Source organism: Andrographis paniculata, unplaced genomic scaffold (genome assembly GCF_009805555.1).
Source record: "Andrographis paniculata isolate CXL003 unplaced genomic scaffold, ASM980555v1 Contig21END, whole genome shotgun sequence".
NCBI classification, from domain to species: Eukaryota; Viridiplantae; Streptophyta; class Magnoliopsida; order Lamiales; family Acanthaceae; genus Andrographis; species Andrographis paniculata.
In genome coordinates, this window is record NW_026137502.1 from 1,207,496 (window position 1) to 1,225,659 (window position 18,164).

At 27.8% G+C, this 18,164-nt stretch overlaps 2 protein-coding genes across 4 annotated transcripts; both read right to left on the minus strand.

Moving 5' to 3' along the window:
- Positions 1–3,880: 3,880 nt before the first annotated feature.
- Positions 3,881–6,449, minus strand: LOC127244974 (uncharacterized). 3 transcript variants are annotated; one of them, XM_051265601.1, is made up of 3 exons: positions 6,071–6,449; positions 5,040–5,179; positions 3,881–4,556 (listed from the first exon to the last, which is right to left on the minus strand). In XM_051265601.1, exons 1-3 carry the CDS (start codon positions 6,241–6,243, stop codon positions 4,498–4,500), a joined length of 372 nt encoding a protein of 123 aa, XP_051121558.1. In that variant the 5' UTR covers positions 6,244–6,449; the 3' UTR covers positions 3,881–4,497. The 3 variants fall into 3 exon arrangements, 1 of the variants encoding a protein (XP_051121558.1); XR_007837355.1 differs by lacking the exon at positions 3,881–4,556 and having other exon boundaries at positions 4,591–5,169; XR_007837356.1 differs by lacking the exon at positions 3,881–4,556 and having other exon boundaries at positions 4,591–5,186.
- A 4,344-nt stretch (positions 6,450–10,793) lies between these two features.
- On the minus strand, positions 10,794–14,194 carry LOC127245148 (uncharacterized). Its single transcript, XM_051265882.1, has 2 exons — positions 13,232–14,194; positions 10,794–11,209 (listed from the first exon to the last, which is right to left on the minus strand). Exons 1-2 carry the CDS (start codon positions 13,776–13,778, stop codon positions 10,995–10,997), a joined length of 762 nt encoding a protein of 253 aa, XP_051121839.1. The 5' UTR covers positions 13,779–14,194; the 3' UTR covers positions 10,794–10,994.
- Between the last annotated feature and the right edge of the window lie 3,970 nt (positions 14,195–18,164).

Genomic DNA, 18,164 nt, shown 5'->3' on the forward strand with positions numbered 1-18,164 from the left:
AAAGGTTTAGGTTCAGGTTACTAATAACTTAATAACTTATTCAATATGGTTCAGGTTGCTAATAACAGTCTTTCACGTGAGGAGAAGTGTTAACAATTGGACAATATTCACACTTGGGCCTAAAGGTTGTTGGGCTAAACAGGTTTATATGCTCTTACTTGTGGGCCTGACCACACACACACATATATATATACGTATTGATGTATATATATGAAGAGTATTCCCTAGCCGATTCTATCATCTTTATCATCGACGTCTTCCACGCATTTCCATGACCTGCACCCTTCGCCATCATCTTCACTCTCATTCATACGCTCTCATACACACACTTAGCATTTATTCTTTTAGCGATTACTTGAATCGCAACGCTCCATTACGCCTCTCTCTCACCTTAATCAATCTTTGAATCGATATTCTTTCACTTTCACTTTTTATTATCTTCTCTATTTTATTCTACTATGTTTTCTTCCTATCCTTCCCTTACACAGGTTATTACTACTAGTAAGATGACTAGATAACTCAATTTGGTGTGCAAGGTTAAGGAAAGCACAGATGGTGGTGGTGGTCTACTTACCACCCATGGTTGTATCGTTCAAGTTCTCTTACTACATAATATTCACTCGTGAACATAATGCTTTCCTTTAGTTGATTCATGTGTTGTACTTCACTTTAGATTCTTTGAGATCTTAGACGAGCTCTCTTATCTCATCTTTTTGTACACCAGTAATTTTAAATAAATACTTGAATGAGTGTAGTCGTTGTTCACTCAAAACTATTTTTGTGGTGTGTAGTTGTGGTTATTCAATTTTTATCAAATTATAACTAAAAAAGTAATCACATATATAGTTCTTTCGTCATAGTTAAGACATCAAAATTATGTTATTCATAATAGTGATATAAATCAGTTATATTTAAATTTGCATTTGATTTTGAATTTTTTATTTGAATTTAATTAAATAATATTTTAATTTGATATTTTATAAAAAAATAAATAATAATATTTTTTTATTGGCAAGTGTGTTGAAAAAAAAAAGATTTGAAATACAAACCCAAACAAATTAGTTTTAGATTTTTTATTTTCTTATTTAAAATAGACATAAAGTGAATTATATTAAATTCTAAGTATTCTTTCTTATAATTAAATTGTATTACAATATTTTAAAGTATGATTTTAATTTTATATAATTTTAATTGTATATAAATTTTATTTTTACTGTTTATATTTATTATAATTTTTTTACAACACCACCAAATTAGATAGTTTGGATATTATATTTTGTATGATGATCATGTTGTTCTCTTTAAAATAATATAATGAAATAATAATAAGGGAAAGTTAAATTAAAATCCCTGTCAGACAAATACACTTGCAATTCAGTTTCTATTAGAAATTAGTTAGTCTGCAATTCCTACTTTATGAATTATGTTTGTTATAGCTCTCCAATATGTATTTTTCCCTCAATCACCGTTGTATACGCAACATGTACTCGAAATAGGTTGATCAATACTTCAAATGTTGTAATATATACCTATATTACTTCCCGCTCTACCCCTATTGTAACCTTATATACTTCTAGTTAAAATCGAGTACCTTTTCTTTTTGTGAATTAAAGAAAATAAAATTAATTCACAATTTAATAGGGGTAAAGGCAGGAAACCTCTCATAACTCCCCTCACACCGATTTTAAACCCATTTTCTTCAATCTCTAGGCAAACCGATGCTCTCGAACCTCCGGCAATCAAGTAACAACCAATTCGGTGCAAAAATGTGAAAAAAACAGCTCACCGCTCCCATCCCCCAAGACAAGCTCGAAGAAGTAAGTGCCAGGTTGGGCCTTTTTCAAGTTTTGATTTGTTGAACTTGATATTATACCGTAGTTTGTTCGATTATTTGAGGTGTAAGTCTTGGTCCCGTGTTTGTATGCATTGGTTTGGTGTTGAGAAGCCCTAAGTGATCGGTGTAGTTTTATTTGTTAATCGGATTAGAAATCGTTCGTATATTTGCCCAGATACACTGAGTTGGGTGTTTTATTTTGGCACTGATTTTGGATTATTTTATTTATTTAGTTTGTGATTTTTGTTAATTTTTTAGATGTACATTTTGTTTAGTTACCCGAAGTTGCATATTTTAGTATTTTTGTTTGAGTGTTCGGTAATGTGAACTAGTGATATTTATTTACAAACTGGGGAAAGAATACAAATAGGTTATCATCCGATTTTCAGTACCATGTTTTCATAACGAAGTAGAGAAAATGAAGAAACGCATATTAGATGAACAATGTAATTGTGTTGCATGTGGAAATTTGGTGTTTAGTTGTGCTATATAGGGAATGGTTGTACTTAGCAACAACAACGGGTTTTAATTAACTATTAGAACTCCAAATGATTACCCAATAATATAATTCAAATACCGTGGAAATAACAGGATATTATATTTATCATTCTTTCTTATAGAGTTACATCATCAAATACCTCAGTACATTAGTAATATACCTGCAGAATATATATACAAACCTCTACTATTTCATTATATACTTGTGTAATAGAGTTACATACCACTTACTATAGTAAAATATGCCAGCGGATCCAACCGGTTATATCCTATTGACGCATAAAGTAATTATATTACACCCATTGAATAACGTTACATGCTTTGTAATCACGCTATTGAAAAATATGGCATAAGCTGTTGAATGTAAATGTATTATGCCCAATTTTTCCATTAAGTATCTATGCCCTGGTAACTTGTGTTTCGGAAACAGACCGTTCTTTGTTTGAAACATTCAATTATTGTCAGTAATCAAGGATGACTGTATCATTATAGTATTCCTATGAATCCTAGAACTCTATGTAAAGATAAACAATACATATTTATTGTGGATGACTGAACAAGTCATAAAGGACTTAGTTAAACTATGTTGGTTGTTACTTGTACATGCTTTATTGTCTTGCCATTGAAAAGTGTGGGCATGTGATGTCGAATGTAAACGTACTATGCCCAAATTTTTCCATCGGGGCTAAGAGAAGAAGTACTCACACCGAGTTCGTGAATTGGCCCCTACATAAGAGGATCAACTGCAATCAAGCACATTCACGAATATCTGCTACTACACAGATAATACCTAAGCAACATTATTTATACCTTGAATGTTGGTGTTTGTACCCGGAGTACATGCTAACATACCTGCATCAAATACCGATATGCCCTAACGCAGATCTTACGTACCGATAATGTTGGTATCACATGCTTCAATATCGGGTATATATACCCTGGTAACCTGTGCTTAGGTAACCGACCATTTTTTGTTCAAAATATTCATTTATTGTCGGTAATCAGGGATGAATTCATTGTGATAGTATTTCCATAACACTCTGAATTACAAAAAGAGATAAAAAAAAACATATTTACTATAGATGGCTAAACAAGTAAAAAAATGACTTAATTATATTGTATGATATATGTAGAATTATACTCTAACTTCCACTTGTAGATGACTAAACAAGTTATAAATGACTAAGTTAAATTAATATTAGTTGTTAGAATACATGATTTTTGTCACAAATTGAAAATCTTTGGACTTATTACATAGTAATCTACATCGTAGCACACACAACAACATTCAAGTGAAAACGCTAGTTGTAATCTACTATTAGGACTTCAAGTGTTTTTTGCATAATAGGACAAACACATCTTGTCTAAAATATTTTGACCCATGACATAATAATTCAAACTACTGCACACTTATAAACTCAATATCAATTAGCCAGAAACATTTCAAAGAAGTATAACTTGGTTGAGCTGGTAAGTACTTCAGCATAGCTCCGATGTACCCCCTATTGATTTTAATGTACCAATTCTTATCAAATTATGTACCCGGGCACTGCTTTCATGTAAATAAAAAATATAACATTATGACATAGGTGGATAATTGTGTACCTGCATACTTTAAATGAATGCTCGTTTCAGTGTACTCAATGACATAAAGTGAGCTCGATACCCTTTTAGTATGGGTCTAACGATTGCAACACAATATACTACTTACTTTTTGCCATTTAGAAAATTAATTAACATCAATTTACTATAATTTTTAAATGGATAATACGCTACAAACCCATGTGTTTCGTGACACCAACTATATATTCTTCAAAATAAACAAAATACTGACCCCCACAATTTGTGCACCTGCGTTACATTTTAAGAAACATCTATCGTCAACGAGTCATATATAAAAGATCATCATCACATACCCGTAATTCTCATTCATCTACCACATTACATCAAATTTTAAAAATAGCATCAATGCAATACTCTTATTGTTGTATATTTATATACAATATTACATTATGTCTAGCACATCAAAAATAATTATAATGAAAGGATTGACGACCATCCTATAAAAATATAAAATTACACCTCTACAACAATCGTATCTAGCTTTAACCAATTTCCAGCGGGGTTAATAGAGAAAATCACTGATCTGGTAATTGTCTTCTCCATCAGGGGGTTGACTGAAATCGACCACACTCAAGGATATATGCTACTACACAGATAATACCTAAGCAACCATCATTTATACCTTAAATGTCAGTGTTTGTACCCAAAGCACCTACTTATATACCTGCATCAAATACCGATATAGCCTAACGCAAATCTTACAAACTTATAATAATATTGTCATATGCTTCTATAAAGTGTACATATGCCCTAGTAACTTGTGTTTGGGAAACCGACCATCTTCGATTCAAAATATTCACTTGTTGACAATAACCATAGATGAATTCATCATGATAGTGTTACCGAGATTATCATATATGTTACAATGACAGAGCTTATCTACAATGTTACAATTACGAATCATATATTCATAGCAAAATAGGGTCTTGCTTAGCCAATGATGATCAACTAACAATTGAAAAAAGCAAACGTCTATATAAAACAAAAATAAAGGCATGGATTTATGTGTGCAATCAAAACTTACACCAATTGTATCGTCTTTTAGTAACAACATCTCTTACATTCTATAAAACATATAACATACCTAGTACATCTTCTGAATGTTCATATTTCCAAATAAGCAGTACTACTATAATCATAGGCGTGAGGACCCATACTACACAGGACAACACTCTCCAATTCAGCCAATAACTCAAGCTAGTAAGATCTTTTATCTGCGAGCAACTGCATTCTGTTACGAATATTGCACTTTAATTCCAAATCTAATCATTAAAAATTATGGCTAAAAATAGAAGGAAAGAGGGTGGGCGGCGCACCATCTCCTCCATACTACAAGTTAAAACAACCACTACCACCACGACAACAACAAGTAGAAGCTAAATAAACGAAGAACAACGGTTAAATACACGTTGACCAAACATCTGGCAGACATCGATCAAATCACATTTGTTACAATCGAACGCAAGAATTCAATATCCAAGCCGAAACCACTTCAGACATATAGCAGAAGATAACAACTTACTTAATCGAAACAAAGAAGTTCAACTACAAAGTAAATAAGCAAAGCCTGCAAGACAAGAAGTAGAATTGGATTCTTCTTTGGCAATGGAGATTGGAACTCGGGAATAGTGGAGGATAAATTTGCGCTGCATTTTGGTTTCTCTCGTTGGTGACGGTGATTCGTAGAGAAAGAACAAAATCAAAATGAATTTAGTGTAACACATGCACCAAAAAAGTGGCCACCAACACTTTTAGAACAAATTTAAGATTCATAAAAATACACATTATATGTTAATAAAGTTTTATTGCAGGTAATGAGTTCGAATAAAATTGAGTTTTGTTTTAGGGAGAGTTGGTTTGCATCGATTCGACATATAACTATTCAGTCCAAAATGATGGAGTACCTTCAATCGACTTCAACCAATTGCATCAAAAGCCCGATGGAAGCTCCACAGAGTTATATAAAAAACAAAGGAAAACAGAAAAATAGTAGAAGAAAACCTTGTTGGAGGCACTTCTGAAGCTACAATATGTAAGATCGGATTTTGCGTTGTTTAAATCCCGACAGTATCCTAAAATAGAACATGATTTTTATCGCAAAATCTAATAGCTTACTCTTTTCCACCGATTTCCTTCTTCTTCAAGATTTGAGCGTGCTTCTCTGTTAACAATAGGACTGAGATATCTGCGTCAGCACAACACATTCCAAATATATCACTAACCTTAGAAAACTCTAAGGTGTGTCGATTCTTGTCGGATACATAGCGCAACCGACTGGATGGCAACATCAATTTTGAAGGAAAGAGGGAGATCTGCAACTGGAGAATGGGTGGGTCTTCAAGATCGGAAAATCATGGGCAAGCAAATGGCCAATTCGATTTTGCAGTTGTCGATTTTTTCCTCTCCGATTTTGCGCGAAGAAAACGATGAATTTCGAGATATTGCAGTAGTTTGGGTGAGAGGGGGAGGAGAGGGTAAACAACACGATAAAGAAGGGAGTGCAGAGATTTAAAATAGGGACTGAATTTAAAGATAATTATGCAGGAAGGGATTTAAACCCAATTATCCGTAATAATAAAGTGAAAAAAAATATTATTATTATTATTATTATTATTATTATTATATGTGAATTATATTATATAGATTTAATTGTGGGATCTACTATTAAAAAACAAACAAAAAAAAAAAAGTAATAGTTTTTACATGATAGTACTATATATTTGCCGTTGGACCCTCAAATTTTATTTAAAAAAAAAAATAAAATAAAGAGAAATTGTCCTAAACGGTGGAGTCATCGAGCTAAATATAGGTCATTTTAAATTTGAGACATTTCAATATTTGTATTTAATTCATATACACCCTTCCTCTCAATGCAAGGTTGCCATTTATTTTTTTCACGTAAATTTTTTAATATTAGTATTATAATATGTTGTAATGAAAAAGACGAAAATATCCTTATTAGTATTGTGTAATATAAAGTAATAGCATTTGTGTAATATAGTGTAAGTTGAAAGAGTATTTATTATGTTAGGTAGATAGTACAATTACTAAATTAGGAAAAGATAACCTTGTTTTGGGAGGGACAAAAATGAAAAATTATAAGATTTAAATGGGAGTATATGAAATTTTTTTATCCCTATAAATTAATATCATAAACTTATATATTAAAACATATTTTTGAAATGAAGGTAACTTTAAACTAGATTTTATTGTACAAAAACTATTTTATGCGCTGGTTTAAAATCAAACTCAATAGCCACGTATGATTTGCACTATTCCAGTATCTATCTATCTATATCTATATATATAATACAGATAGATATATCAAAATATATATATATATGCCAATTAACACGTTTTTTTTTTACATATAATTTTGAATAAATTTAACTTATTCAAACCAAGTTTAATAAATATAAATTAACTTAATTAATTTTATAATATATATATAAAGGATCACTCAAAATAATTTATTTTTATAATTTTTCAATAAACAAATAGTATTTTTTTATCTATATTTACATTTTTTATTTTTTATAAAATTAATTTATGTTAATTATATATATTATTTATTTGCATTATATAAATTTTTATTTTCTATAAAATAATATTCATATTATATATATTTTATTTATATATAATTTTTAAAATATTTAAATATATATGTTATATTTTTAAATTATATATATTAATTTTTATTCTAAAAATATCAACGCTATAATTTACATAAAGAAAAAATGATAAATTATATAATACCATTTTGTTTTATTTATTTAAAATGGTATTTTATTTATTGCGTTAGACTACTTGTGTTAAATAAAAATTTGCACATAATATATTTTTTTTGTCTAAAGTTGATGTTTAGTTATAAACACGTACTTAATTATACAAATTTTATATAATTAAAAAATATAAATATCTTTAATAGTATTATTTTAATAAAATTAATAAATAATTTATCAATCATTCATTTAATAGTTTTTTTGGAGACAAAATATTACCTAATTTTTACAAAAGAAAAAAAAAAGATTGATCAATTATTTATTACTATATTATTTTTATTCAAATAAGATTATTTAAAATATTTGACATTTTTTTATATATATAATTTGCATAATTAGATGTGATTTACAAATAAAAATGAGCTTTGAATAAAGAAAATATTTTTTGTATATTTTAATTTTAACACAGAAATTTTACGTACTACATAAAATATTATTAAATATTTTGTACTCTCTCCATTCCAGGAAAAGAGAATGGCACGTGAGTTAAGTAATAATAATATTTAATTGAAAGTGAATATAAAATAAAAAATAAAAGACTAAAATACATGTGCTTTTAATTTTAAAAAATAGATAAGAATAATAATTATGAATAATTTGAAAAAATATGAATAATTTTATTATAAAATAGAGACTAAATAAAAAAAACAAAGACATTTATTTTAAAAGAGACAAAAATAAAAAAAACAACATAACTTTATTACGATGGAGAGAATATATCTATACTAAAATATAAAAGGTATTATACAATTTACTCACAATAAAATAACAGTATAACTTATTAGGATTAAGTTACTAAATTTTTACTCCCTCCGTCCCAAAAATATAGTTTTATTGTGTTAGGCATGAGATTTAAAAAATATTTATATTATATTGGTAGTTGATAAAAAATTAAAGTAAATGACTTTTTTGTCTCTGTGAGTATATTAATGAAAAAAGTAGTAACAATTGGGTAATAATAATGAAAAAATATGAATAATTTTATGGTGATATGATTATTTATGAAAATGAAATTATTGTTTTAAAACGAACAAAAATGGTAAATAAGACTATTATATTGAGACGGAGAGAATATTACTCTCTCCTTCCCACATAATTTATCCGTATTTTCTATTTTTGTTCGTTCCACATAATTTGTCTTTTCTATTTTTGGAAATATAATTATGCATTTTAATAGTATTTTAAATTTTAAATTTTATAATTTTTTAAATTTTAATTAAACTATTTATTTATTTTAATCTTAATCTATAATTATTTTTACTAAATAATAATTATTTTTACTAATATACTTTTAGTTATTTATTAATTATATTTTATCTAAATTCTAGTATCTACGGTTTACGGAGTATTTTAAATAGGTTGAAATTACCCAAATATATTAATTGAAATAAGAACGAGTATATATTTGCAATTGCGGTGGGTGCACTGAACCAAAGGCCCCGCTAATTAGTGAAGTGGCATGTCGGCAACCGCCCACTCAATTGGATTGGATTGGCTTGGCTTTCCAGCCGGCTTGGCCTTTCTTCTTATATTTGACGGCTCGGCTCCGCCACTGTTATACTAACATTCAAGCTGTACGTGGACGAATCATGAGTCGACACGTGTTGCATCGAAATTGATGACCTGTTTGGATAAGATCTTTGCCACGTCATTACCACGGAAGTCACTCTGAAATTTCTGACTCAGAGTTTTTTTTTTCTTTTTTTCTTTTTTCTTTTAATTTAGAAAGGAGAAAAGTGATGGTCAAAGTCATCAGCCAGAAAATGCATAATGTATATATAATTCATCTCTTTTAGATAAAATAAAATAAAAAAAAACCTTGTTTTGATCCATTATTTTTAATTTTAATGTACTATTATTTTTATTATATAATAATTATTTTTATTAATATTTTTTTAATTATTGATTAATTATATTTTATTCAATTTTAAAGAAATATAATTTTTTGTTTGATAGAGCGGTTATTATTTAAATATAATTAAAAAATAAAATGAATTATTATTCTTTATATTTTTTATGCCACCTAATAATGCTTTTGTTTTTTTTTAGTAAAAGTTATTTTTCCCTTCTCGTAATAAGAGTGTTATTTTTTATCTTTATTCACCCAAAACAAATGTGATATTTTTAATTTAGTAATTGTATTAATTTAACTAATATAATAAATATTTTTATAATTTACAATATATTACAAAAATATTATTATCTTTATACTACACAATACTAATAGAATTATTTTTATCTTTTTTACTACAAATTAATATAATACAAATATTTAAAACTTAACGTGCAAAAAACAAATGACACTCTTCTTCCAGAGTGGATGGAGTATTATTTTTAATATTTTTTGGAGGATCCTGGGATCTATAAACATCTCATTGGGAGGTTGCTTTACCTGAACTTTTCTCGCCTTGATCTCACCTTCGTCGCTCCTGCTTGGAGAGCAGAAAATTTATTTCCGGCTATTGTGTATTTATTGGATCCAATTTAATTTCTTGGAAAGTCAAGAAGCAATCAACTGTTAGCATATCTACTGCGGAATCCGAGTACCGCAATATGGCTATTCTATATTTTCGATGCTTTGAAGCTTGAGATCCCTATTCCTATTCCTCTTTCACTATGACAACCAGACTGTCATTCACATAACAGAGAAATCAGTTTTTCATGAACGAACCAAATATATCGGCATTGCGTGCCATTTCATCCAGCGTTACTGCGATTCCAAATTCATTGTTCCCATCTATACACGCATCAGTGATCATTGATCAATTAACCGATATTCTCACGAAGCCCCTTTCGCTCAACGCGAGGGGGGTGATGAGCAGAGGAGACGATGTCCAATATTAGGCCTACTTTGTGACCCACTTTTAAGTAACTTATTGTATCTCTCGATCAGTTAGTCAGTTACCAAATTTTTTCCAAAATATTTTCTCTGGTTTGTTCATCAATCGGAAAATTAAATATCTTTATTATTTTGAACATAATTAACAATAAAAATATGTATTCTAATATATTCAATCAATATAAAAATATTAACTTAATAAAATTGATCAAACATGAGCGGAGAAACGTATATATAAGAAACAATATAATCAACGTAACAACAGAACGACGGCTCTGGACCCCTTATGCTTGAGTTACAAACAATTTTGCCTTAAAAGCTTCGAAGATACACAATGATAGTAATGTACACTGCAGCAATCACGTATGTATATATCAATCCTCCATCTAATGATCCTTGAAAGACAATGATCGATTGATCACAAGATTATAGAACTCGTAACAGATTTCGCACCATTTTTGTTCGGAGGGGATAGCCGATGTTCTGACCATTCTTCCAAGGCTTTGCGGTGAAGAGCATTCATTCGGATGTATGGCCGTTTCTGTCTAATAAGCTTCTCGGCGCTTTTCCAATCGTCTGCCAACCCAAGTTCAACCAAGACCGCGCACATCACAGCAACACTTCGTCCATGACCTAAAGTGCCAATTTTTTTTTCAGAGTTATCAAGACAGTATCAAACTATGTAAGCTCGAGAACGGGCGACAAATGAAGATAATATCATACTAAAGCAAAGAAGTCATTGATACCAGATTTTAACAGGGTTTCAGATATACAGAAAACATTTACAACATAGGCGAAAGGAGTAGTAGTTTTTGTATTTTTCGAAAATCAATCCAGCAAACTACAGATAACCAAAAAAGTGCTGGTAGAAATTTATCTGAGCGTGATGAACTAGGAATTTTAACCGAGCTCTCTACCCTTTATGCAAAATAACACCATCTAAATTCATTAGTTGAAAAAGAAGATTCCACACTTACGTCATATACTCAGATTCAACAGTTCACAAAGTAGCATTTGACAATGGCATGGCAACATATGTAAAAAACAAACCAACTATCTTGCTAGAAATAAAGTCCGGAAAACCTAGGGAACAAATATCCCTTATGTACATTCTTGTTGGTCATTAGCATTCGAGTGCACTTGGTGAGAGATTTGCCTTTGAATGGAGTGGCAAGTGTTCGGAAAAACAACAAACAAAATGAGAGTTTTGAAAGTGTGCGCACGACAGAAAAGGTTGGAAACTTGGAAGACTTCACTTTCAAGGAGATGCAGAAAAATAATCTATGCAAAAATGGAAGCCCCTAAACAACAAAAGCAGAATCCTTCAACACTTGCATCTATTTAAGCGGTTTGAATTGACAAAATGCAGTACCAGTTCATTCATTTCGCTAAAAGTATGTAGTAGTAACTAATAAATCTGACCCTCGATCATCTTTTGTTAGTTTTTCACCCACTTGACAACAAAATTATGTCCCTAAGCAATAATAGTGTAACCTTTCAACCATTTCGATAATTTAAGCAGTTCGAAATTACAAGACCAATGAATGATAGACAATTGCATCCTCCAAATAGCTACAACCAAAACCCGACATATATATTTTCTATTTAAAATATTAAATCTATAACATATTTTCCATTTCAAGATATTATGTCAAACACATATTTTCTATTCAAAATTACACCCAATACCTATTTTCTATTTAAAACAACACAAAACATACTAAACACAATCCCATTAAAACAAGATATTTAATCCAAAACAATCACAAAAGTTGTGTGTTTTGAATTCATCTTTAGACTATTTAAAATGTTTACTATCGACAAATAAATCCAAAAAAAAACAATTTCATCTCACAAAATTTATCCTATCAACAAATAACTAACCTCAAAATGTTTACTATCAACAAATTTTGTTTACTTTGTGAGTTTGGCTTGATCCTTTTACTATACTATACTGTCTATACGATTTAATTAAAAATACACACCTTCCTTCTACAAAAGGATCACATCCAAAGCACAAATCATACTAAAACCCGTAATCAAAACACTAAAACCAAATTCCAAATTAAAAAAACCTTTGAATTTCTCTCTTGAAACATTATATTCATAATCCATTTTCTATATAAAACATTCCATCCAACTAATATTTCAATACAAAATTATCAAAACTCCAAACACATAATATATATATATATATTATTATTAATGAGTCAAACCGAAAAAAATTTTAACTGTTTATGTTCGTTTATTAATGATTGCAAACAAGACTCAAGTTAATCATTTGAGCTCCTTTGTAGTGTTTGAACTCGGTTCATTAAACAATTTCATTATTCGAGCTCGCGTTTGTATTCGACTCTATTAAGCTCGTTTGAGCTCATTCAAACTCGTTTGGATAGACATAGTAATTTATTTTATTTATTTTTTAATTAATACTTCCACATATAAATATAACAACTATATCATTTTACCAATCGTTCGCGAGCAAAACTTAGATTCGTTAACAAAACAAGCCCGTTTGTATTGTTCAGTTCAGCACGTTCGAAGACGAACTTAAACTTAGTCGAACCGAACCGAATATATATATAATAAATGAAACAAACTAATGCCTTCCTACTTGAAGCAAAAAAAAGTTTGTTTGAGTTAGGAGCATCATACCATAGGCGCAGTGGATGAAAACAGGTGTGTTCTGAGCTCTCTTCCGACAAGCCCACTTGACCGCAGACTCGATCTCGCTCGGCAGAGGCGCTCGCGTGTCCCAAGTAGGCACACACAAATACGCACTCCCTACAACCTCCTCCTTCCTCGGCAGCTCACAGGTGCAATCCACAATCGCCGGCCTACCCGGCGGAAGCTTCTCCCTCGAATAAGGCCATCCTCCCACATACAATCCTTCACAAATCTCACTGTACGGTTCCTCCCCGCTCGTATATCTTCTCACAGCTGAAAATGCTCTCACGAAATACAAATACGGACAGAACATCACCAACGACCACACCGGGAACCTTCCGTCCGAGCCTTTTGCCAAAAGCATCGGCAGATTGATGGACGGATGCGAGGCAGCTGCAATCAGGAGGGATACGAAGGAGGAGTATAGAAATGGCATCGACAACAAGACGAAGCCATAGCTTCTGAGAGAGAGGAAGAAACTGAACAACGCGGCAGCCTTAATGCCTATCAGCACTGATAAACCTAAACCCAACATTCCCTTCCCTTCCCTTCCCTTCCCTTCCCTTCCCTTCCCTTCTTCTATGAATTCAACGAATTTTTGCAGGAAATTGTGAAATAGACAGTAGGAATTCGAATTTGAAATGAAAATCGCACCTCCACCGGTAACTGGCGATTGGCGTAATTCTCAGTTGTCCATGTGATGTGATGGCCAATGATGCTGAATCTTCAACCAAATCAAGTCAAATCAAATCAAATCCAAATCAAATCAAATCAAATCAATGGTGAGGTTGTTATTTGTTATTGAGATTGGCGCCGCCGCAAGTAATGCAGTGCAGTGCTGCACTTGCTGATTTGGGGATTAGGTTAGGTTCAGTTCAGGAGAGAGAGAGAGAGATGGAAAGGATTGATGGAATAGTATTTGCGTCATTTTCAATTTCTCAGAACGAAGTAAAGCTAAGGTTGCGCTTTACACATGGTGGAGTATTACTTTTAAGAGTAGTTTGGTTTGTGTTTGTTTGGGTTTTGGATAACTTTAAGGTGGGTTTTCGTACATTGGAGAGAAATAAGATTAGAGAATATAATCGGAGAGAAATAAAATTGAATAGAGAATGATAATTAATTATCGCAGTTTGATAAAATAAAAAATTCAATTAACAAATGTATAAAAAATTGCAGTTATACGAATGGATTAAACAAGAATATACGATTAATTAGATAAAAAAAAAAAGTTTTAATGAATAAGAATTCATGGAAAGTACTTTTGGTGATTTTTTTTTAAAAAAAAATTATAAATTATATACGATGTTCTATATTTTAGTATAATTTCTTAAAAATTTGTAAAACTTAAATACTTTAACAATAAATTAAATTTGATTTTTGTAAAATTAAAATAATATATTAAAAAATATATATAAATTAGATAGTACAAAAAAATATTTTAAAAAATTAAAAATATATATACAGCTTATATCATTTCTCTCTATTTTTTTTCCGAGTATAAGAGAGAAATTAAAATGATTTATTTCTAAAGTTCCATTTATATGACTAAAACAACAAGAGAAATGAGACCATTTTCATTTCTCTGACATTAATTCTCTGTACCAAACACAACCTACGAGTATGTGTTTGTTTGCTTTTGGATAATACTCCCTTCGTCACATTCTAATATATTTTTTTAGATCTTTTGTGTTATTGTACTTAAAATTATTTTGTACAAATATCATTATAATAGTATTACACGATACAAATAGAAATATTTTTGTCTTTTTTTTCTTAATTTTTATTATATTTTTATATAATAATTAATATTCAAAAATTAAAACGCAAAAAATAAATAAATAAAACTTTTACAATCAGACATAGGTATATTTTTTTCGAGTTCGTAATATTATTTTTCTTTTTTTTTAAAGAAAAGTATGTATGTTTGATCGGGTCTTAAGAAAAATATTTCTAAATAAAACTTCCTTTTCTTCTTTTGTGAAATATATATATATATATTTTACTTAAAAAATAAAACGAGAACAAATTTATATAAACAAAAAAGAGAATAAATTTAGATTAGTGTATAATTTTAATATTTTGACCTTTATTTATGTATAAAGTAACTATATTTATAATTTAAGTAGAAGTTAATAATATTTTAATATTAGTAATTTGTTATTTTTACTAAAATAAAAAATATATATTTGAAAATTGAATAAATAAAAATAATAAAAAGATAAGGGTGTTTTTGTTTCGGAGTTTAGATTTTAAATTGAAATAGTTGTATAATATGATATAAATAAGCGTTAATGTAATATTTTGAATCTAAAATTAAGTTTTAATATAATATAAGAAATAAAATTTAATATTTTTGAAATAAAATTTAATATTTTTGAAATAAAAATTTAAATGAATAGTTAATTTTTAGTAAAATCCTAGTAATTAACTAATTATTTAAAATGATATAATTAAATATTTAATATTTTAAGCTACGTTAATAGAACACTTATAATAAAAATAGCACAAAGAATAATAAGTTATATTTATATTAATATAATATAAAAACATTAAACGAATAAATATACCATAATAGTCAACGCAACGTATCATTGAAGGTAATATATTATTAAATTTTCTTTATATTTTAATGTTTAAAGTTTGTTTTCTTGTAACTTAATCATTGCTAATATTTTAAACTCTGTTATATATATATATATATATTATATAATAATATAATACCTAAGATAATATATATTTAGATATGTATGATATATATATATATAAATATATATATATTATTACCCGTGTAACGGATGAATAATAAATTATTATTATTATTATTATTATTATTTTATTTGTACATTATTATTTGTAAATATGTAATAATAAATTGAGTTTTTGTATTATTTCATTACAAAATATTTTATATTCTATTAAATATAAATATTAACAAATATGTATATAGTTATTAAGATTTTTTTCACCCAATTTATTTTTGAGTGTTCCGATTCTTTATAAGTATAAAAAAAATTATATATATATATATTAGTACAATATAATATAATATATATATATTCTATTCGTCTCGAAAAAAGTTAATATTTAATTAAAAAATATTATTTTTATATTATTTAATACGATTCTTTATATTTAATATAAAAATATATATTCATCTAAAAATATAGAATAAATTAGAAAAAATTAAATAATTATTTTTGTTGGTATTGTATATTATATACACTAATATATATTTTGAAAAATAATTTGCGTAATTATTAAATAGTTATTATCATTAAAAAAATAGTAAATATTAATATTATTGAATGATAAAATATAAAAAAAAATTGATAAATATATTCAAATGCTCCCTTCGTTTCAATCAACTCTGCATGCGTTCCAATGAAACAATGTTATTTGAATCCTTACTTTTGTGTGAATCAATACTTTAATCCATATTAATTTGTTAGCTCGGATTAATGTTATTTAAATTAATATCAAATTTAACTTTTTCTTTTTGAAAAATAAAAAATAATAGTATAAAATCTTCAATATCTCCCAAATCTTTCAAATAAACACAACTTTAAGATTTATTTATTTATTTATGGTTTGAAATTAATTTAGAATAGAATATTAATTTAAACTTTTATTTTTACATAAAATTTTGTAAAAAAAAAAAAAAAAAACTATAGTTTTATTAAAAAAAAAAAACGTAATATTAATTTCGATTTGAAAGCATAACTAATCACACTTAATCTTCAAAATTGAAATTTTTTAAAAGTAGAAAAAATATTGAAGAAATATTTTTGAATATTGTGCAAATAAATATTAGATAAATTTCTTTTAACATTAATTTCGTTGTGTTTTTTATTATTCTTTTTATATTTTAAATTATTAACGTGAAAATAATTTTTTGATATCAAAATATTTTGTATTGCAATATTTTTAAAAAAATAAAAACTTAAAAGAAATTATGCATTCTTTTAAATAGAATATAAATGTTAAATACCATTTTTTTTTCTTAATCTTCTATTGAATTTACAATTGTAAATGTAAAATTTATTTAGGGAACTACTTTTACATAAATCATCTCAATAGAACTAATAATACTCATATCTCCTTATCAATATCAATATTAGCTCTAACCACCAAATATGAATAATCCTTTCAGAATTATAATTACATCATTTATTGTATAAATTACTAGTGTTGTGACCGTTGCACGATTTGTGTAAATCAATAAAATTATATTTATATTAATAAATTTAATATAAAGAAAAATATTGTAAAAAAATATAAATAGATTCTTTGATTGTGCATATGAAGAAGAATTAGATAATGTAAATATATAAGCTCACATTTTATAAAGTTTGAACCGTACTCACATAATAATAATAATAATAATAATAATAATAATAATGCTACTATTTTTCTATCATTATATTTAAAATACATATTAATATGTTAAAATTAATAAACATAAAATTATATAGATTAAAAATATATATATATATATATAATATATTTAATTTTATAGATATATGAAATAAAATATTACCTCTGTCCCGCTTTAAGGGTCTCATTTTTTGCGTGATCGCTTTAAGGGTTTCATTTATTTTTTGTGTGTTGACTTTTGAATATTAATTATTATATCAAAATGTAATACAAATTTTAAAAAATTGTAAAAATACTTTCTTTAGTGTCTTATAGTGTCTTATAATACTAATAAAAGGACATTTGTAACAAAAACTATACAAATATAATGATATTTATAATGTTAAGTAGAATGACGCAAAAGATAAATGTGACCCTTTCACAACGAAAAAAATAAATAAAATTATGATATAAAGTTTAATTCATACTTTCGGTATTATCTTTAATAGTCAAATTTACATCAAAATTGCATAGAAAGTTATGTATAAAATATATAAATGTTGAAAAA